This window comes from Apis mellifera, linkage group LG6, assembly GCF_003254395.2.
Source record: "Apis mellifera strain DH4 linkage group LG6, Amel_HAv3.1, whole genome shotgun sequence".
Lineage (NCBI taxonomy): Eukaryota > Metazoa > Arthropoda > Insecta > Hymenoptera > Apidae > Apis > Apis mellifera.
Genome location: NC_037643.1, coordinates 16,753,166 through 16,775,453, shown reverse-complemented (window position 1 = coordinate 16,775,453; position 22,288 = coordinate 16,753,166). Strand labels below are relative to the sequence as shown.

At 27.3% G+C, this 22,288-nt stretch overlaps 2 protein-coding genes and 2 long non-coding RNA genes across 13 annotated transcripts; 3 read left to right on the top strand and 1 right to left on the bottom strand.

The window, feature by feature from the left end:
* The first annotated feature begins 624 nt into the window (after positions 1 to 624).
* Positions 625 to 3,931, top strand: LOC724832 (innexin inx2). The gene has a single exon (XM_003251623.4). It carries the CDS (start codon positions 1,329 to 1,331, stop codon positions 2,403 to 2,405), a length of 1,077 nt encoding a protein of 358 aa, XP_003251671.1. The 5' UTR covers positions 625 to 1,328; the 3' UTR covers positions 2,406 to 3,931.
* Positions 3,932 to 7,203: 3,272 nt separating this feature from the next.
* On the bottom strand, positions 7,204 to 9,248 carry LOC102656876. The gene is made up of 2 exons (XR_003304858.1): positions 8,206 to 9,248; positions 7,204 to 7,889 (listed from the first exon to the last, which is right to left on the bottom strand). It is a non-coding gene; the product is annotated as an uncharacterized LOC102656876 (long non-coding RNA).
* A 502-nt stretch (positions 9,249 to 9,750) lies between these two features.
* LOC552285 (innexin inx7) lies at positions 9,751 to 20,909 on the top strand. 7 transcript variants are annotated; one of them, XR_003304857.1, is made up of 10 exons: positions 9,751 to 10,181; positions 10,339 to 10,429; positions 11,273 to 11,354; positions 11,769 to 11,946; positions 12,382 to 12,722; positions 13,397 to 13,587; positions 14,119 to 14,389; positions 18,803 to 18,974; positions 20,371 to 20,513; positions 20,591 to 20,909. XR_003304857.1 is itself a non-coding variant. In XM_026441280.1 (8 exons), the coding sequence occupies exons 1-7, from the start codon at positions 10,094 to 10,096 to the stop codon at positions 14,372 to 14,374; spliced, it is 1,227 nt and encodes a 408-aa protein (XP_026297065.1). In that variant the 5' UTR covers positions 9,751 to 10,093; the 3' UTR covers positions 14,375 to 14,389; positions 16,113 to 16,417. The 7 variants fall into 7 exon arrangements, 4 of the variants coding, with proteins under 4 accessions (XP_026297065.1, XP_026297063.1, XP_016768262.1 ...); XR_411982.3 differs by having other exon boundaries at positions 18,803 to 19,025; positions 20,384 to 20,513; positions 20,591 to 20,893; XR_003304856.1 differs by having other exon boundaries at positions 20,371 to 20,898.
* Positions 20,910 to 21,032: 123 nt separating this feature from the next.
* On the top strand, positions 21,033 to 22,288 carry LOC107964629. 4 transcript variants are annotated; one of them, XR_003304854.1, is made up of 4 exons: positions 21,033 to 21,353; positions 21,457 to 21,635; positions 21,765 to 22,163; positions 22,240 to 22,288. It is a non-coding gene; the product is annotated as an uncharacterized LOC107964629 (long non-coding RNA). The 4 variants fall into 4 exon arrangements; XR_003304855.1 differs by having other exon boundaries at positions 21,768 to 22,163; positions 22,240 to 22,286; XR_001703490.2 differs by lacking the exon at positions 22,240 to 22,288 and having other exon boundaries at positions 21,768 to 22,204.

Sequence of the window (22,288 nt, the reverse complement as noted above, 5' to 3'; positions counted from 1 at the left end):
TTCAATTATTTTTTTATGTTCTTCTTAATAATCTTTTAAAATATTATTTTATATAACAATAAAAAAAGACTAATGTAATCGATAAATTCTATTTTGATTAATTTTTTATCAATTATATATTTTGCTAATATATAATTTTATTTTTATCATTAGACTACATTCAATTAATGAAGATTGAGTTAAAAAATAATGATAGCCTTCAATTCTAATAACGAACATGGTATTAATAATATAAGAAAGAAAACAATGTGAATAATACAATTATCGGCAAAGAAGTAAACTGTAATTATCAGTTTTTAAGTGATTATTTTATCTGAGAAATAAATATATAATATTTTTCGCAAATTTATACTTACAAAAAAAACAATTAAACTTTTAACAAAAGAAATATTATTTATGAAAAAAGAAATTATTTATGGTAAATCAAAAATTTCATTATAAACAAATATTTCATATTTTCTTCTTTCAAAATGCAATATTATGCTTGAGAGCGGTGTGGATTGCTTTTCAACTACGCATGCGTGCAAGCGTCTGCAGATTTTGCTGGAACCGATGTTAGCCGAATGCGATCGAAACTATACGAATAGCAAGCCTAAGTTTCCTGTGATCCAGGCCGACGCGACGGTTAAAAGAGACGAAAAGTGGGGTTAGGTGTAGTAAAGGGACAAGAGAGGAAGAAGGAAAGAGTAAAAGAGGAAGAAAGAAAAAGAGACGAGTTTTCTCATATTGTAAGTGGGGATAGAATCTTAGTGTGCAGCAGAAAGAACGTATAGTTTTGCGTCTCCAACCAGGCTGTATACGATCGACAAGCGAGATAGAGAGAAGACGTTGTACGGTGTATGCAAGAGAGAAGAAACGAATTGACAACGCGAACGTTAGACAGAGAAGAAAATAAAAGGGAGCAGCTTGCGGAACGGCATGTCCTCGCGTGCTCGTGTCGTACAGAGTTTCTGAACGCAGCCATTACGACACAACCGCTCTCGGTGACGCTTTGCTGCAGTAGAACCGTATTCACGCGCGCAGTGGTCACGGAACAATCGAAACTGGACACACGTGTTTTTGAAAATACGAACGAAATTTAAACAGTGTTACATCAGTAACGAAGAAGAATACGTCTATTAACGTGAGAAACGAATTTTTTAAAAGCTGTTTGTTTTGTGCGTGTACAGGGTGGCTTAGGGACGCCTCTTGACGCGCGGCGTCACGTCGCGCGGGTCATTAATAACCCAAGGGTGTCCAATTTGATTTGATAAATAGTCTGATAAATTCGCGATTGAAATAAATCGCTCGATTTCTTGTGATATCGATTTGAGAGAAAATTATCAACCATGTTTGATGTATTTGGATCCGTAAAGGGACTGCTAAAGCTCGACAGCGTTTGCATCGATAATAATGTATTCCGGCTGCACTACAAAGCGACGGTGATCATATTAATTGCTTTTTCATTATTGGTTACATCCAGACAGTATATCGGAGATCCCATAGACTGCATCGTGGATGAAATACCACTTCACGTAATGGATACATACTGTTGGATTTATTCAACGTTTACGATTCCTGATCGAACCGGTGTCGTTGGCAAAGATATGGTGCAACCAGGTGTTGCATCTCACGTTGAGGGTGAAGACGAAATCAAGTATCATAAATATTATCAGTGGGTGTGCTTTACGCTCTTCTTCCAGGCAATATTGTTTTATGTACCACGTTATTTGTGGAAGACCTGGGAGGGTGGTAGAATTAAGATGCTAGTCCTGGATTTAAATTGTCCTGTAATGAGTGATGAATTTAAATCGGAAAGAAGAAAATTATTGGTCGAATATTTCGCGACGAATTGGCATACACAGAATTTTTACGCATTTCGTTTCTTCTTGTGCGAAGTGTTGAACTTCGTTAACGTAGTTGGGCAGATCTATTTCATGGACTTTTTTTTGGACGGCGAGTTTACCACCTATGGCTCGGATGTGGTTAAATTCACAGAAATGGAACCTGAAGAGAGGATTGATCCGATGTCACGGGTATTCCCTAAAGTTACCAAGTGTACATTCCATAAATATGGTGCGTCCGGTACAGTGCAGAAATTCGATGGTCTCTGCGTACTACCGTTGAACATCGTCAATGAGAAGATTTACGTGTTTCTCTGGTTCTGGTTCATCATCTTATCCGTATTAAGCGGTTTAACCCTGGCCTACCGTGCTGCAGTAATAGCTGGTCCGAAGCTTCGCTTGGTGCTATTGCGTGCACGTTCGCGCCTCTCAAAGCCAGAACATATTAATACAATCGCGGAAATGTGTATGATCGGCGACTGGTTCGTTCTTTATCAACTTGGCAAGAATATAGACCCGGTGGTATATCAACAACTCGTTGTGGATCTCGCTACGAAACTTCAGGGCAAAGAATCCGTTTAGTTTCGTTTGTTATATTCATAGAATACCTCTTTTTCTTTTCTTTTCTCGCTTCTTTGTTCTTTTATTCGATTCTTGAACATTTAATTAGTCGAGTTGTTCATCATTATAATTTACCGTATTTTCATTATAGTTTATTCAAAGATTAAAGACCATTTTGAATTACGTTTACTTTTCATATATATATATATATATTACATGTGTAAAACATGTATCGTGCATTCTGATATTTTTGAAAAATTTTTCGTAATTCAATATGGCGTACGTATAAAATGAATTTCTCCTTCGATCGTTATAAGAAAATTCGATTGGAGGTAAATTTTTGTAGTAAGATATATCGAGCGAAGTGAATGGAGAAATTAATAATTCTTTATTCTTTTTTCTCTCTCTCTTTTTCTCTCTCTATCTCTCTCTTTTTAGCTAAACTACGTATTTATAATTTTTACTATAATAACAAATTAGAAATATCAATTTTTGTGAACAATGATTACTTAATGATCATGATTTTTTTTCATTATCATTATAAAATTTCTCCGAATCCTTTGACTTCGAAAATATTCTTAGATTATTTTTATTTTTTCTTTTTAATATTTATCTTTTTTCAATGTCATATTTTATAACTCAAATTCAATTTAGATGATAATAAAAAACTAAATATAGTGCCAAAAAATACACTAAGATTTATTCCGAGATATCACTAAAGGGGGGAAAACAAACATGTTATTTTTGCTTCTATTTTTTTAAATATATTTTTTATTTCCAAAAATATTTTCTTCGGCCGATATCTCCCAATAAATCTGAAAGTATTGGTAATAATGTAAACACGATGGAATGTATAGATATGCACAAGATAGAGAGAGAAAGAGTTTAGTATATTAAATTGCTCTGCAAAAAAAGAAAGATTACTCTTTCTTCAGAAAGAGACTTCGATTGTGTGATATAAAACGGGAGACGACGTTTTCATTTCTTTTGCTTTCTCCCGATTTTTTTCTGCCATCTCTCTCTCTCTTTTTTTTAAATTTTTTTTTTCCATTTCCTTGGAATGGATTGCCTTCGATTATTGTTTGTTATTTTTTTTTTTTTTCCTTGTATGAAACAATGCGAGAAGAAAAGTTGGGTGGCAGATGTTGGGTATCACGAAGTTGGTAAAACTGATCCTTTTGTTGTTTCCCCACTTCATTCGAGACACGTCGTCTTCCTAAAAATATAATTTTGCTGCTTACCACTTATTATTATTATTATTTTTTTTTATATCGTAAGCGTAGAAGCGTACATCTTGTACATTATAGAACATCTTATAAAAATAGAGAATATAAAAATTTATTTTACATATATATATATATATATATAAATATATAAATATATCTATATATATAGCAATAAAATGAAATAAACGAGAAGAGAAAGAAAAGAGGATAAGAAAGTGCGCGCATACGAGAAAAAGAGAGAGAGAGGAGTGAATGGGATCGCGAGTGAGAGAGAGAAAGATAGTCAGGCACACATAATTATTTAGGAAAGAAAAAAAAAAATACTATTCGAAAATTTTCTTTATCCATTTTTTTCACTTATTTTTTTTCTATTAATATTTTTGATCTATTACTACGATAATTACAATATATATATTATATTACATATATATATACACACACACAATATGCATCGAGGGACCAAAAGAAAGAAAAGAAAAAGTGGCAAAAAAAAAAAAAAAATATATATATATATAAAAAGGAGGACACCCCTAGATTTTTTTTCTTTGTTATTTCTTAGTATTATTTTTTATTATCGTCCATAATTCCTGTCTCATTTTTTGCCGAAATTAAAAAAAATTTAATTACATATTTGAAATTATTGTTAACTGCCGAAATCATTGTAATACCGTCCTATACCACATGCAATCTAGTTGAAATTTTAACGAAAAGATCTATATTAAGAAGAAAAAATAAAAGACAATAAAAATATGTACGCTTAGCTCATAAGAATATAGAAAAAGAAATGTGCGCAGGTATGAATCGTTTTTCGCGCCAATATTTTCATTATCAAATGTAGAAATAATACATTCTTTTTGAGAGATTCATGCTCAAAATAAGACTGCCAAGTAATCGAAACACTCCATATCATCGTGATTCTTGTATTTTATATCTATCTTTAGGATTGTACACGTGAATAGAATTTAGAACATTTTCTCTGATTATATTTGTTATTATTATATATATATATATATATGTATATATATATATAATATAATTTATAAATATGTATATATATATATATATGTACACATATATATACATATTATATACTTCTTTCTTTCCCTGCTTCATGCCAGTGTATTTTCCTTTCCGATTTCGTTTAATTCTATTCGCATAATAACTTCTTAGAGGTGTTTGTTCCTTGTCTTATACTTTTTTTAATTTACTTCCGTTTAATTTTTTTTTTTTTTTTTTTATATCGATAATTTTAATATTAATAACCGATATCATGAATTTAATAATCTTCTGGTTCTGAGATGTTGAGAATTTTTTTTCCAAGAAAAAAAAATTTCTCAAATTTTGTTTCCTTTTTTTTTTTTTTTTTTCTCTCTCTGTTGAAACATCGCGAAATAATCCACCGGAAGAGGAAGAATCAAAAAAAATGCTGAAAAGCAAAACGATCTACTATATTATCCCAGTGCCTTTGGATGCAATTTTCTAACCTAACCTAATCTAATCTAACAAAATACGAAGTGTATTCCAAAGGTTTAATAATTAACACGTTTCGTATAAGTTCGTATCTATTTATCTATGATAATCGATTTAAAATTAAATTTTTTAAACAATATAAACATATCGATTGGATAAGATTAAAAAAAAGATTTAAATATCGCTAGAATTGCTCTTATCCATAATTTTGTTGCAAAGGGAAAAAATCATAATAGACTTGTCGATACCATGAAACTTTTCTTTATCGACGTGGAATGGAACGTGTTAAACATGAAAATCCCCAAGAGAAGTAAATATCAAAACTCTTATATTATATTATTACGAGAACCAAGAAAGAAAAAAATAAAAGTGCCTATATTCCGTATGCATTTTGGTGTAATGAATGATGAAATTACATTCGTATATAAGTGATAGAGCGTCGGTGCATTGTTCTATTCTAATGAATGTCCATGCTGCTTAGTGAAGAAACGTAATATACCTGTAATCGTATACATGTACCTTGCGTGTACGTGCTTCCTCGCGCTTGTAGAAGCGATAAGATAAGAGAAACAATTATATATAAAGAAAAAAAATATATATATTATATATATATATATATAGAATTATAAAAAGCCAGCTAGCCAGATTCGCTGGAATAACGAGTGATAATTGATTAGTAATGACAATTGCCACGTTATATATTTTTTTTCCCCCCTTTATTATTAATATCCTATTCTTTACTCGTTGATAATATGATAGTTGTACTCTTTATTAAAGCGTCTTGCGAAAAAAAAAAAAAAAATTGCATTTTTATGAAATCGTTATTAGAAGAAAGATAGTAGCGTATATTTTGCTATTTGCGTTTTCATCAATGCTTCTTGAATATAAACAATGTACTGCCAGAATATTCTATATATTTTCATAAGAATGTTCTACAAAATTCAACAAATAAAACGTCAGCGAGTAATTAAGTAGTTCCCATAATTTTCAGGACCATATTTCCCTTCGTGATTACCATACGTATCAATTCAATTATATATGGGTAAGTAATAAATCGTTCGTCGAGAAAATTGAATTCATATATCAAAGATATAATTAATATTATCAGAATATATATCTTTATTATCGTGTTTCAACAAAAATTTTTTGTGTATTCAATATTCAGTAATTAATTTTTAAAATTAAAAACTGTAAATGATAAAAATTTACTTTTAGTAACTTTTTGGATCTTTTTTTAATATTGGTAGAAATTGAATATAGTGTTTTAAGAGATAAGAAAATTCTATTGGTTAATAATATTTCTAGAAGAAGAAAACCAATTTTTAAATACTATAAATTAAAAAATTTCACATTTAAAATTAAAAATTATTACATAATTTTTTTTATGAAAAATTAAATATTTTTTCTAAAAGAGAAAAATATATAATTACGTATAAAAAAAATATCGTCACGTCTGCGTTAATTTTTGGTAAATTTAATCGATAACGTTATTCCGTGGATATTGAATTTGTCAAACTATGCATTCTCCAAAAGATTTCATTGTACGTGCACGTGTACCAGTCGGGGATTGACGATCATCGAAACGAACTTCGAGGTCCAACCAATTTCGGTTCCCTCTACATTGCATTAGGGGACACGAAGATTATTCTCATTTTACTGATTAATACGTAATTCGAAGCATAACCTTTAACATTAAATCGAGCCATTATCTCACGTTCGAGGTATTTTCGATTCAACTATTTTTGCAAAATCTCTTTATAAAAAAAGAACGTTTTTGTATTAAAAATTTTTAAAAGATAATAAATTAATACGAGCCAGGATGATTTTGTGAAAAAAAAAAATATTATATCCTATCCAATTTTTGTTTTCACTTATTTCCAATAAAAGTAAGGTTAAAAACCATTGGTAATAATAGATATTATGTTGCAAGGAAATTTTAAATTAAAAAAAGAAAAAAATAATATACTTATCTTTGTAAGATTCTTACGTAAATTTTTAACAAATTATGACATAAAAAAATATATTTAATAAATTTCGACATTTTTATCATCGTTCATCGATAAGTTACGTCTAAAAAGAATAAAAAAAAAGTTGGCAATTTCTAAAATAGATAAATCAGATCATTCAATTTTTTTCACTTTTATTAATTTTCGCAATATCATTTTTACGATTAACGTCGTATTATATTCGAGATAAAGTACTTCTATTCTGACCTATAAGATAAAAAAATGTATTAATTGAAAAAAAGATCATTAAGATTATTTTAATTTATAATAATCGTACATTAAAATCATTTCTCCAATTTTAATAACGTAATGTTAATTAATCGACGATCGTTTCGCGATTCTCTCTTGCGTTATAAATGATATATAAATGAATGGATCGGGTATAGTGAGAAACAAGGATGGAACAAGATACGTATAATACGTGTACACGAATTGAGAGACCAGAGGACAGAATTTTCTTGGGAGGATCCGTTCGGTTTGCCGGTTAGAGGCGACCGCATCAGGGGCCAACGGCCGGTCAAAGTCCTAGCTTCGACATTCTATCCCCTCCATTTCTTTGTTCCCTGTCTTTCTTGTTCGCCATTCCTCCTTTCCCTGCGACTTTACTCCTCTTCCATCTTAAACTCGTTCCACCTCTCGTCTCCTTATCTTATTTGGTCTTTTCTTATTTTTCTTTTTTTCCTTTTTTTTTCTTCTTCCTTTCTTCTACATTTATGTACTTTTCCTATCTTCTTCGACGCTTGTAATTTTTCGACCGTACTCTCGTTCCCTCCCCAGTATTTCTTCTTTCTTATACTTTCTTCCTGCAAATTTTCAATTTTAATAACGGATTACTCGCTTTTCGAATCGATTTTCTACTTTCAAATTTTTTTGCGGATTTTTTAATTCGATAAATATGAGAGATAATAAGAAAATTACAAAAAAAAGAATAAAATAATAATTAATATTAAAATATTAATAATTAAATATTCATATAACTTTTAGAGATAACAATTTGAAATGTATTTTTCTAACTTTTTTAAATTATTGCTAAATTATGTAATTTTGAGGTTACGTATTTATGTAAAAAATTTAAATCTACAAAAGTCTACTAAGAATGCATATTTAAAATATACGTACGTATTATAATAATTGAAATAAATTTCTATCTAACTTTCCATTTCTTTGGTTATGTTCGATCTATCTAAAAGGTATTTACTTCTCCACTGAATATTAACAAATTATCTTTTTATTCGATCGATAAATTCATCTAATGAAACTAGCCTTTGAAGAATTTTTTATATTAAAATTTTATGCAAGTATGTAATTTTCATTATATATTTCATAAAGTTTATTGTCAGTATACATGAAACCGATTCTAATCTTCTGAAAATTAAGCTATGTATATGTATAATTATCAATTGATATTAATAATTAAAATAAAGAAAAATATTTGAACAATTGCTCCACTTACAAGAACATCCAACACAATTTCAAGAGAAAAAATAACTTGAAATATGATATAATTAGGTTATGATTAATTAACCTAAAAAATACAATTAAATACAGTTATTTTTTTCTTATGGAATATTCATAATGGAATATTCTTAATAGAAATATTTATCATAATACATAATAACTTTATTGTTAGAAATAAATTTTAATAGTTACTTTTATTACTTAGAATAGAATTTAAGTGTTGAAGAGAAAATTAATAATTTGGAAATCTTGGAAAATCACTATCATTTTATTGCAACTAGATAAGACTATTGTGCGTATCTCACATTTTTTTGAAAGAAAACGTCTCGATAAAATACAATTAATCATCATGATTGCGCTCAATGTTATATCCGATTGATTACATCGTGAAATCATCCAATTGATAGAGATTAAAGAAGTTTCATAAGTTTTATTACGAAATTACGTGCTAATCATTGAGATGAACGATTCGTGCAAGTATTTTACTTTCTGTCGTAGTCGTTGAATCAACGTATTTAAAAGTCGTAAATGCAATGATTATTAACGCGACAATACGCTTTCTCGCGTGAAAGTGGCAAACGTTTGATCAATGAATAAGATGTATATAACATATAAATGTGACGAACATATAATATAACTTATATATTAGATAGATGACTTTATATATGAAAATAAATAAAATTTATATTTATAGAATAAAATAGAAGTTTATAAAGTCTATAAATTCTATATATTACACGAAGAAATAGAATTATTCTTTTCGAAACTCAACTTCTGTTTAACCCTAGACCCCAAGATATCTAACCTCTATGTTCTAACCTCTTTTATAACATGTACCGTTTATCAATCACATTTATTTAAATTTTGATTGCTAAACTTTATATTTAATCGTGTAAAATTAATGGAAGCGAAATTATTCTTCTCCAAGAGATATGGAACTATGCGTCAATGCGCATGCTCGTGGGACGCTAGGGGAAAAACGAAATGTCTCGACGCTGAATGAAACCGTTTTTGAATCGATCAATATTTGTACGATCATCAGAGATTAATTGAATGAAATCGATCGATCGGCAAATATCTTCGATGAAATAATAACTTTTCTCGTTCTCATTTTATATTGCTCGTAACAAGCAATGATATTATCTAGTTCTTATCTAAGTGAATAAGTGGCTTTGTAACTCGCACCTTCGAAACCACGTTTATTACGAGTGTATGGAGTTTCGTGAAGCGCGTTTGTCACTCACGATGCTACTGCGCAATCGTGGTCACTGATAACGAGAAATAAGATTTACCAGCTTCGAATGTTCAGTGTAAACTGGATCGGATCGACCGATCACATTGCCATTGTGAGACATCTTCGCGCAATTTTAACCATTGCGATATTCCTGTTCTTGTATCGCTCGCGAAGAGAGAGAAATACCGGAAATTGATCGATGGATGCCTAGATCCTGGAGCCTGGAACTGATCGAGGAACATTTTCGTTGGAAACATATATATATATGAAAGATTCGTGATTTGGAGAGATAATTAAGATTATTTGTACAAAGAAATGGCGACCGTTTTAGCTACGTTCTCGGTCCTCAAGGACCACGTCAAGTGGAAGGTTTCGCAGGACTCTGTGGCCATTGATAACTTGGGTAATAAAAATGATGACACTTGAACAGAGATATGAGTAGTTTCTTTCTTTTTATTTTTTTTTTATTTTTTATTTTAATTAGTCTTTTCTTTATTTCATTGAAATTTTTTATCAACAATATAATATAAACAATTTGATTATTCGATTCGTCGTTCAAGTTTTCAAGATGCACTATAGATTCACGTTTCTGATGCTCTTGATCGCTACGCTATTGGTAACAGCTAGACAATTTATCGGAGAACATATCAGGTACATTTATGAGTAATACTCTAGTTTTAACACTAGCTTTGACCGATCCATTGCTATAATATCATTAAGTATGTGTGAAATAAATAACGTTTCTAATTTTATCGTATAATAGAGTTCTAATGATTAAGTCCTCTTTTATCTGTACTCGTGTACATTATCAAATAAAATTCTTGGATTTTTAAAATCAAGATTTATGTTTGCTCTTTAATATCTAAAGGGGTCTTGATAATTAATTATTTAATTTATATATAAAATAAATAATAAACTATATATAAAAATAATGAAATACTTATGTATTAATGAAAAACAAATTTAAGAATCTTTTTTTTTTTTAAATTTTCATAAGAATTAGAGTAAGAAATGAGCATTGTATGTATTTGAATCAATAATAATAATTTACATATATATATATATATATATATATATATATTTAATTTAAAAATGTATTATTATCAATTGAAAAAATTTATCATATAAGAAATCCTTTTTTTTTGGATAGAATAAAAAAGAGGATAAATGTTTTTTTTTTTCAACAAGAAAGATATTCTTTTTTGTAAAATTTGTACAAAAAATATCTCCTTTCTCTTATGCAATATTTTGCTAAAGAAACATTTTTTATACAAAAAATAAACATTTAAAAATAATGTCTATATTTGAAGAAAACGTACAAGCGTGACATTTATACAACTAAATAATATCATGTTTAATTTAAGATTTTTATTTATCTCTTATGTAATATTAAAAAAAAAGAAAATGAAAGATAATGCGTTTATGATATATTTATCAATTAAAAATTGCTAATAAAAGAGGTAACCATACACAATGTTATGTTTTATGGATAAGGTGTATCGCTGGCCATGGAATGAGCGATGATGTAGTGAAAGTAATCAACACTTTCTGCTTTTTCACGTCTACTTACACTGTGGTAAATATTAATAATAATACATACATATTTAATATTTAATGTTGCGCATAAAAATGTTGCTCATAAAAAAAAAAAGAAACAAGAATCTTATTGAAAAACAAAAATATCTATTAAATTGTAAATAATTTAAGTTTGAATCAAACGAATCGAGACGGCTATCTCTATCACTCCATCTTCTCGTTCTATCTCCGTCTCATTTCATCTAATACAAACTTAAATTACTTAAATAATCCTGATATTTTTGTATATCAATTTTTACACTTGTCTTCATCTCTAGAATCTGTTTTCCAAAATTGTTTCACGATTGTATTAATATTTTGTAAAAAAAAATTTTAATATTAATAGAAAGAAAATATTTATAAAATCTGTAAAAATTTTTTAATTTTTATATAATATAATACGGATTTTTTTTAGACAAAACATTTGAACAAAACATCGGTGGAATTAGGTGAAATCGCACATCCTGGCGTGGGACCAGCAACTTCAGAAGACTCCGTGGTACATCATGCCTACTACCAGTGGGTGCCCTTCGTTCTGTTTTTTCAGGCGATCTTCTTTTACGCGCCTCACTACCTGTGGAGGAATGTTGAAGGTCAGCCTCGCTATAATATACCCAGCAACCTATCTTGCATACCACCTTCGCATGCATAGTATACGAACTTTCAAATCTTTCTTATTTAAAAAAGAATTTTCGTAATAAATTCTCTGGCTCTTTTGTTTCAAAACGTGTGTTTTTATTCGAATAATATGATGATGATTATTTGAACGATTGAAAATAATATAATTTTAATCATCCTATTTTCAATTTTCTTAATAATTCTTAGACGATAAGAGCTGGATTCTCATTTAAATTTCCAATTTCTTGTATATATCTTGTATATATCTTGTATATCTGTGCACGAACAACAAGTGTTAAAAAAATAATTTAAATTTAAATTAAATAATAATTTAAATTTAATTAGAAAAAAAAAATGTTTATCATATATAAAGATTTATTTAATCGAAAGGAGTAAAATTTTTAAATCAGGAGGCCGTTTAAAAACATTGGTTACCGGATTGCATACAGCGTCAATGGCTCTCCGCGAGACATCTCTGCAGACCGAGAATGGTATAAGCATCATGTCGAAGGACGAATGCGACGAGAAAATACGTCAAATTCGCCACGCTTTTCTGAATCGTATTCACTTGAATCGACCGTGGGCGTATTATTTGGGCCTGTGCGAGGTTCTCAATTTCATCAACGTTCTTTTGCAAATATATCTGACCGACTGGTTTCTCGGAGGTGCTTTTCTCGGTCTTGGACAAATGTTGGCAAATCGTGGATCCGAAGAAGGACAAGTCGAACCTCTTGACATCGTATTTCCTAAGGTAACAGTAATATTTGATTAAATATCAAATTTAATCTTAAGCTTATAGCTTCAAGCTGAAGCATGAAATTGCATGCAGAATAAAAATAAATATAAGTATAAGCTTAATATTTTATAACTGCAAAATTGATTTTTAACATAACTGCAAAAATTTTATTCTTTACAAATATTCTTTTTAAATTTACGTATATAGTAGTATTTAATATAGTAATATTTAACTGTTACACTTTCTGTCCAGTCAAATCGCTCCCCACTATTCCAAATTCCCCACTATGGAATTTAAAATTTTTATTTTTGAAACACATACATTCTCTTACAAATTTAAATACGCATAAAAAATATATACGCATAACAAAATGTATATATATATTTTTTTTCTAAATTTTATTCATAAAAAAAGTTTTTTTTTTTTATTTCTCACGATTCAGTAAAGCGAATAAAATCTAGAAGCTGCCAACAATTATCCTCGAATAATTGATGGAATCCAGTTTCGATCTCGCAACAGTTGGTACTACTGTAGTAATATTGTCGCATATACAATACGTGTTTGAAAGTATTTTGGAAGTTTCAATGGAAGTATTTATATATTTGTTTACAATCTAGAATCTATACGAACTTCGTTCCACGGTTTATCCTTTAAAAGAAAAAAAATATCTTTTCGAATAAACGTTCCAGGTAACTAAATGTATCTTTCACAAATACGGTCCATCAGGAACTATACAAAATCACGATGCTCTGTGCATCATGGCATTGAACATCATTAACGAGAAGATCTATGTGTTCCTTTGGTATTGGTACATCATTCTCTCTGTGATAACCGGTTTAGGATTGCTCTGGAGGTTACTTACTATGGTGTTGCATGCCAGGTTACTACTTTATTTATCTATCTATACGTATCCCATGCCTTGTAGATAGTTATTTTTCCAAGAAATACAAATTCTTTGAACTCGTGTATCATTGACTGCGTATTTCTAAATCCATGACAATATATCGCATATGAGAAACACTTCCGCGAAATTCTGATCTCACGCGTGTTAACACGGATATCACGTATAATTATAATTTTGAGGAAGTACTTGTTCAAATATAAATTCTTACACAATTGATAGTACAATTAGGTTAACTTAAATTTATTTCGAAGAATACGTTTTGAAGAAGAAGCGAAAATTATTTACATTATTAATTATTTTTATATATGATATCATTTAGAATTCTCTTTCCTCGATAAATTTCATTTTTTAACTTTATTATTTAACATTTAAATATTCTAAATATTTTTTTTCAGATATATTACATTTTCTAAAAATTGTTTACATTATTTAACATTTTTTAATCCTATTAATTTTATTAACCAATACTTGATTTTTTTTTTTAATTAATATTTTTATATGGGTTAGGAGCGAACTATTCAACAAGTTAGTGTTCTCTATGGCTTGTCCTGGGAAATACAATCCGTGGAACGTGCTGGCCGTTACTCATGAGTGCCACTATGGGGATTGGGTATTTCTTTATTATATAGCGAAGAATATGGACAACTATGTATTCAGAGAACTGTTGGTGAAACTTGCCGGTGATCTGGAAGAAAGACGTCAAAATGTATACAATATATCCAATGAAGAGAAACCGTTAAACGATAAAGGGACTCAGTTTTAACTCGTCTACGCATAAGTGAGCATATTTTTTATTATAAGATCATAAAAAAATCAAAGATACGCAACTAAATTATTAAAATTAAATTAAAATTAAATTAATTAAATTACAATGATATATTTATTTTTGGATTTTAAACAAATTTTCAAATAATACGATTTATATTTTCTTTTGATATTGATCTTTGTAGGTCTTTGTAAATATTAATGTAAATATAAAAATTAATAAAATATGAAGTTTGATGATTATGTCAAATAAATCAGTGTTGAATAAACTCTGAAGAATAAATAGATCAATATCAGATAAAAATATCGGTAAACTCAATAAATAAACATCGATAGAATGAATAAATATTCCAAAAAGATAAAAGAAGATATTAAATAAATTTGAAAAGTATCAAATAATTTTTTTTATTTTAAATAAAGTTCAATTAATTTATTTATATGATTAAATTAATTTTTTATGTTCGCAGACAAATTGGATTATTGAAAATTTCTTCAATTTTATTTCTCTTTAATGAAAAAAATTTCAAAATTTTTTAATGTATTTATTAAAATAATTTTGAGAAATTTTTAGAAAATTTTTTTCATTTTAACGAATGATTATATAATGAAGTAATGACATTAATAATATATTTTTAAATGTTTTTTCAAATTTTTTAAAAATCTGAAAAAAAAAAATTATACTATTAATTGTAAATTAAATTATATTAAATTATATCAAATATAAATAATATAATTAGCATATGAAATATAAATATTTAATGTAAAATACGTAATAAATATATAAATAAAATATTTTATTTATATGTTTGCCTAGTCAAGGTCAATCGTAAGTTACTTTTTATATATTTGTATAATTTTTATTGTAAATACCACGTATTCATTTCTATTCATATGTGCCATTTATAGTGTAGTTTAAATAGTTATAATTATATATCTAAAGATGTAAAGATTGCATCATCATCAAATTAAACAAATTATCGAATATGATGAAAAATGAGTAAAATAAATAAAATAAAAATTTAAATATTTTTAAATTATTAATATTAGAAATATGTATTATATTTTAACAAATATATTAATAAAGATTTTATTTTATTACAATTACTTTTAAGAAAATATTTTTAAGAAAAATTAATATTGCATTTTTTCAAATATAATTACAGATATCCATTTAATTTTCATATCAATTTTTAAATCCTAGTCACTTATTTATGTACAAAATTTTTATGCATATTAAAATTATATATATAATATACAATAAATATATAATTTTGAATGATAGTTACATAAGAATGATAGTTACATAATTCCTTAAGTTTTTCAACGTAACTCTGTATCTTCCTTCGGTTCATCTCGATTAGAGTGCACTTATATGCACCGTTATATATGCAAGTAAATATAGGTTATATTAAACTGACCTCTTCAGCTGCTCAACAATAATCGGGATTATTAAATCGTTTAAAAGGTTGATTGGTTTTTGCAACGTGACTTACCATTAAATTAATCCATTTACGTTCATCTGCAAATTTTCTAACCTCACCTTGTCGAGTTAATTGTACGAATGTAATAAATATATTTAAAATTTCAATAATATGTCAAGGTATACTAATTTTCCTAGAAGTTATTATTACTTGATAAAAAATATTTTACGAGACTTCGTAACAATATCCTTCAGATTTGTCTTGGAAATCATAAATTTCATTTTCTTCATAACGATTTATAGTTTTGATTTTTAGAACTATTGGATGTAACGATGGTTTCGAAAAGAAAAATTATTCGAAAAAAAGGATGGAGTTTAAATAGATTTTAATTCGTATTAGTAATGGCAATGAAAGACTTATCAAAGCTTGTAACATATGTTGGTAGAGAGTTGTATCATCGACACCAATGAAAGAAACTGATTACCCAACTGTTAACTCGTTATCTCGGGAACTGATATTAAGAAAATATTTGAAAGTCTGCTGTGTATGGTAACAAAATTTGTAAGAATAACCTAGAAAAATAAAGTACAAAACGTATTACAAAATTATATTTTTATAAACCATTGTATTATTTGTGTATTTATAACCTATTAAATAACCTATTATATATAACCTTAATAACCTATTAAATATTACATACATTAATATTTTGTAATAGATATAACCTTAAAATAGAAAAACGAAACGAAAGGATGAAATAATATAAAATACTATAAAATACTAACTAATAAAATAGAATAAAATAATATAAGAAATGTATCGTGATTTGAGATTAAAAATTAAACATATTGAAGAAAATGAAGAATGAGTTAAAAATAAAAAACGAAACATAATTAAACAATTGTGCGTATTGGATCAAGAGGTAAATTGTAAAATCAGATTACAAGATCTTTGTTCGTTCTTTTTACGAAAAGAAGAATTATCGCGACCGGAACATGGTCCATTATGTTCTCTCTCACAACCGGGAAATGACGACTGTGCATTAGAGAAAAGAGAACATGCATATTATATGGAAGGTTCTTTGACGATTGTAACACATGCATGTATTTAATGTATCTAATGTATTTAAACTGTTCCCATAATTATCCGACACGATTTTAATATTATATTTTCTATTGAAATGAATAAATTTAGTATTTTATTTGTTTCATATTTGGTGTTATAATTATAAAAATTTGAAACATTTGATATAATACGTATCATATGTTTATATTTTTATGTCATATTTGATAATTTTAAATAAATATTATATTTTTGCACTTAATATTTTTCTTTTATTATTTTTAAGATTATTTTTTTTAATTTTTTCAATAATTCTAGTAAATTTTAGTATTTAAAAAATTACCATTTAGTTTAGAAAAGTTTATGAATTTCAAGATCATTTTGTAATAATGTCATTAAAAGAACTTATTTATGCATTACATTATAATATATGCCATTCATTCAATGGTAATTAAAAATTCATTAATTCAAATGTTCATCATTATTTAAGTACTTAGAGTCGATATATTAGAAGAAATAAAATAAAATAAAATAAAGAGAAATAAATTTTTACTTTTTAATAAAATGTTATTTATATAATCTTTTTGCGAGGCATACATTGAGAACCACTGTCTGAAAGAGTAAAGAAAAAGATTAAATATCTTGAATTAAAGATATATATTGAACAGATGAAAAAAATGAAACATAAAAATTAAAATTTATATTTCTCAAAACATTTTTGTTTCATTCTATAAGTTCTATTTTCGTTAATAATTTGGAAGTTATATATCATTATCGTAACTTATAGAAATCTGATGAAATATCGCAATAAATGATCCGTGGGCTATCGTTGATATTCTCGTACTGTTACACACACATACACGAACTTTCAAAACCAGTCAGATACTGACTCACGAAATAGTAAATGTATTATCTGCTCGCTCAGAAAACCTGTCACTACCATTCGTCAGTTGAAAGGAATTTCCGATTATATCTGTTGTTCCATCGTAGAACAGAAAGAAAGTTCAATTTTCGCGCCAGAAAAAGATGGATAAAAATCTATTCACTTGAATATTTTCATAGGTACAATATTATCTATTTTTGATCTTATTTTGATGATTTATTAAGCACAAAACCTCTCTATAAAGACTATAAATGAAAAAAATTAGTATCTTATAGAGAAGAAAAATAAATTAAGACTTATTTTTATGAAAAGCAACCGAAATTAATTATAACGAAAATGATCAAAACAACGATAAAACTCATTAGCAGCACAAATGGCATTCTTCATTGGTGGCAGTAAGTAAAATATTCTAAAAGCGTTTCAAGAAACAAGAAGGATACAGAAGGAATAAGAATGCATTTCGTATTTCATCCAATACTTTACTCTTGTACTTTACTCTTCGTGATAGAATTTTGAATGACCAACCGATGTATCTCTGACAAAGATATGCGTGTTTTTTTAAAAAAAAAAAAAATAAACATCAAGTAATGCCTTGTCTTAACATCAAATGAATATTTATTTTTAGAGATTTTTTTCATTCAAAAAAAAATGAAAACGACGATCTAATATGTTATCCATAAAAGTTTTCATTGAATCACAAAATATTAACATATTCACTACTATTGTGATTATATCCTTAACCACAATTTGTCAGTGGAGCCACTGTAGCCATAAGTGACTGGCATTGTAGCAAATTTCTCAATAACAAAATTAATCAACTGTGATTATATTGTTGCTTTCAAAGTAAAATTTAATCAACTTGTTAACGGTCAAATTTTTAATTTTTTTTTTCAAAAATTAATTCTGAGAAATCTTTCGGATAAATTGTATAGGTATAATAGTATCTTGTATTCGTTCAGTTATTCGAAACGACGTGGAAATCCATGAATAAACAACGGTGCTGTTGTATCAAGATTCTATCTTTATTCAATGTGTGTCTTTCGTATTGGCGTGGTTACAGTGAACGTCCAGAGACTCGGAGACCACGTGTGCATGGATAATGAGGTTAACGTGCACTCATCGAGTAAGGTATTTACACATCGGACCGACTCGGATTCAACGTGACCAAGTGTGCCCTTACAAGTCTCAGCCTTTTCCTTCTTTCTGGCTACGAACATGGATAACTATTCAACGTATCCTTGGTTACCAGTAATTTTCACTTGCTTTATTTAGACAACACTTTTGTGAGTATACTATCTCTCTTTCTCATTGAAGAGTAAATATTAGATTGATGTTGATATAAGATTTATTAGTTTTAGTTTTAGTTTTAGTATAGTATTTTTAGTGTAATTTTATGTTCTGTATTGATTTTATATACAAGATAGAAGCTTTAAAAATGTTTTTTAAAAATTACAAACATTTTTATTGATTAAAATTTACGTATCTGTTAAAAATTGAATATTATTTATTTTATATTATATTTTATTTATATTATTGAAATATTGTATGTTGTTATATAATGTTCTTTCCTATTTTTCGATTTCGGTTTAAATTCGAGTTAAATTCGGTTAAAGTCGATAAAATATAATAGTATAATAAAAAGAATATAATAAATAGAAAAATAATATTTAAAATAATATTAAAATAAGATAACTAGATGAAAAATAATCTATAACCTATAAATCCAAATTTATCAAATTTTCTTTATTTTAGTAGCAACTATAATTAAAAAATTAAGGTTAATTTTTGAATTAATAGTGTTGTTTAAATTACTATTCAAATATTTATTCTTCTGTCACCTAAGTAGCTTACAATGATTTTTTTTATCGCTGATGTACCATGAACGTGACCGCTTATTAAGTTATGTCTTACATGAGTTGCATTATCAGTTATTTTTAGCTTGCGTAGAATCTCCTCAGAATGCTTAATCAGCGATAAAATAATAAGAAAATTTTAATTAGTATTCTTTATATCACACAGATATACATACACACCTTATATTGATAATTTCTTAGAAATATCACGATTACAATTGCTATTCGTTCATACTAAGAACTTAAACAAGATACTTCAAGAAATTCTCATAGCACTATAATATTAATAAATGCTAATCAATTTAACAATTTTAAAACGTTGAAAATTGATCATTAAAAAATTTGCTAACAATATAATTTTTTTTAAATGTATGATTAATATAATCAATGTAATTTAGAAATGCTATTTTTTTGTAAATTTAAAATTAGAAAATAATTTTCTAATATAATCATTTTTATTTTGTAATTTTGTTTAAGATTAAATAGGAAAAAGTAAAAAAAAAAAAGAAAAAATAAAAAATTAAACTAATAATAATTATAGAAAGCAGATCAATGAACTCATAAATTTTTTTGTAACAGTTAACACATATTCTTTAATAACAACAAATATGTTTAGTTGTTAATGAATGTATATTTAAAATAATATCATGAAGAAATCTATTACATAAAAAAATATGCATTAAATTATATATTTCCTAAATGCATTTATTTGTGATAATTTAATAAAAATTGTATAAAGAAGCAATAAATATTTTTCTTTCATTTTCTTATATAGATTCTTTTTTCAGATAAGACTGTTCAATTAACAATTGTTATCATTGTCGCATTATATTATACATTAATGGAAAACGGAACGAATGAAAATCCTATTCTAGCTCGAAGAACAAAGAAATACATAAAAACAAGCTCTCTCGATCGGTACACAATTCTCATTACTATTTTATCCACGTTATTGGATGCATGTTACACGCACTATGACAGATTATACAATTTAGCACGAAGAATTACAAGGACCAGACTGCGAGCAGAGTCGACATACATTCATCACAATTGACACGATTGACCTACAGCGGTTCTCAACCATGGAGTCTCGTGAAAACCGGTTTGACAGGGTTCAAGAATATAAATGATATCGGTGCTCTGCTCGCTTCTTCTTGTGAAAGTACAGTGACAGACGCTAGAGGGACAAGCTTCAAGGAAAATTTTTAATAATTTTTAGAATTCTAAAAGAGAATTTATTGCGATATAAATTATTATAACAAAATTTTGAATTCTAATGAATATATGGTATTATCATAGATAAAATAGAACTAATATAATATATATATATATATTATCATAGATAAAATAGAACTAATATAATATATATATATATATATATATATATATATAAATTTTATTTATTTTATATTTATATTATAGTATAAAATTTATGATTTTATTTAAATTTAGCTTTAAATTTAGATCTAATTGTGCAAATAATAATTGTTTCGTTGAAATTTGAATTTCAAACGAATTTACGTAAGTCCATGTGAATTCTGAGAACAATTTATGATGCTTGGTTTTTTTAAAAGATTCTGGAGGAAACGCCATTTAAACACATCCTGGTTAAATGATCGCTTACGAATAATGATCAACAGAATATTCGAAATTATATAATGAAAAGTTTTAAATAGGTCAGATACATTAGTTGGTTATTGAGAAGATGAATAATATTAAAGACGTTAAGTATGATTCCATTGTATCGATTGAGAAATGGTAAGAGATTTTATTATTGTAATTAAAAAAAATAACCTAATTCTCTAAATCGTGAAATCACTCGAGAAGATTTTTATTAATTTTTTTAAAAATTACATTTTAGAAATTAAACTTCGATTCAAATACGTTTAACCTTTGAATTAAATTTAATTTCAATTATTTCCTGTTAAAAATACTTGAATTTTAAAAAAAATATATAAGAGAATAATAATAATTTAATGATATTAATGTAAGAAAGGAGAATATAAAACACACTTAACCTCTTTAAGGAAAAGCCCCTTGGTAAATATAACCTCAATGACACTAATAAACATATAAATCGATTAATAAAATAAAAATTCTTCCAAATGAAAAAATAAAATAAATATTTATTAAACATATTTTTCTTAATTATTAATATTTACAAATAAGAAGGAAGAATTTGACCGAGGAAGTCTAGCTCTGGACTAGAAGAACGCAACTCTCGTGGAACGCGATCGAGTGCATCGAATGGCGGTCACGGTTTTTGAACAAACCACAGGTGACAGGTGGAGACTTGTAAGATTTATTGTGGACGATGCACGTAAAGCGGTTCGGTCGAAAAGCAAAAGAGGAAAGAACAATTTTTCGCTGACAAAACGAGTGATTGTCGTCGTTTATAAACTCTAATTAAGATAATTGCAACTAAGGACGCGTTTAAAGCGTAGCAAAGGGGACGAACCATTAAACTCTCAAACATGTTATTTGGTGGTTGGAGAAATAACATGGAATTTCGATGGAAAGAAAATTTAATATTATTGCGTGCATATTTTTATTTGCTTCAATTTTTATGTAATATCTCTAACCTCATCATTTCTCTTTTATTTTTTAAAGTTCAAAGTTCATTTAATTCATAAAACATTTGCAGATATATCTTTTTATGGAACGAAATTGAAACTCAAACAAAATTCAATGAG

Bases quoted from the DNA above. Each gene is read 5' to 3' on its own strand.
- LOC724832 (XM_003251623.4), top strand. From the start codon at position 1,329: ATGTTTGATGTATTTGGATCCGTAAAGGGACTGCTAAAGCTCGACAGC.
- LOC552285 (XM_026441280.1), top strand. From the start codon at position 10,094: ATGGCGACCGTTTTAGCTACGTTCTCGGTCCTCAAGGACCACGTCAAG. The intron at 10,430-11,272 runs GTACATTTATGA...TTTATGGATAAG, and splicing joins TTTATCGGAGAACATATCAG to GTGTATCGCTGGCCATGGAA. The intron at 11,947-12,381 runs GTCAGCCTCGCT...TTTTTAAATCAG, and splicing joins CCTGTGGAGGAATGTTGAAG to GAGGCCGTTTAAAAACATTG.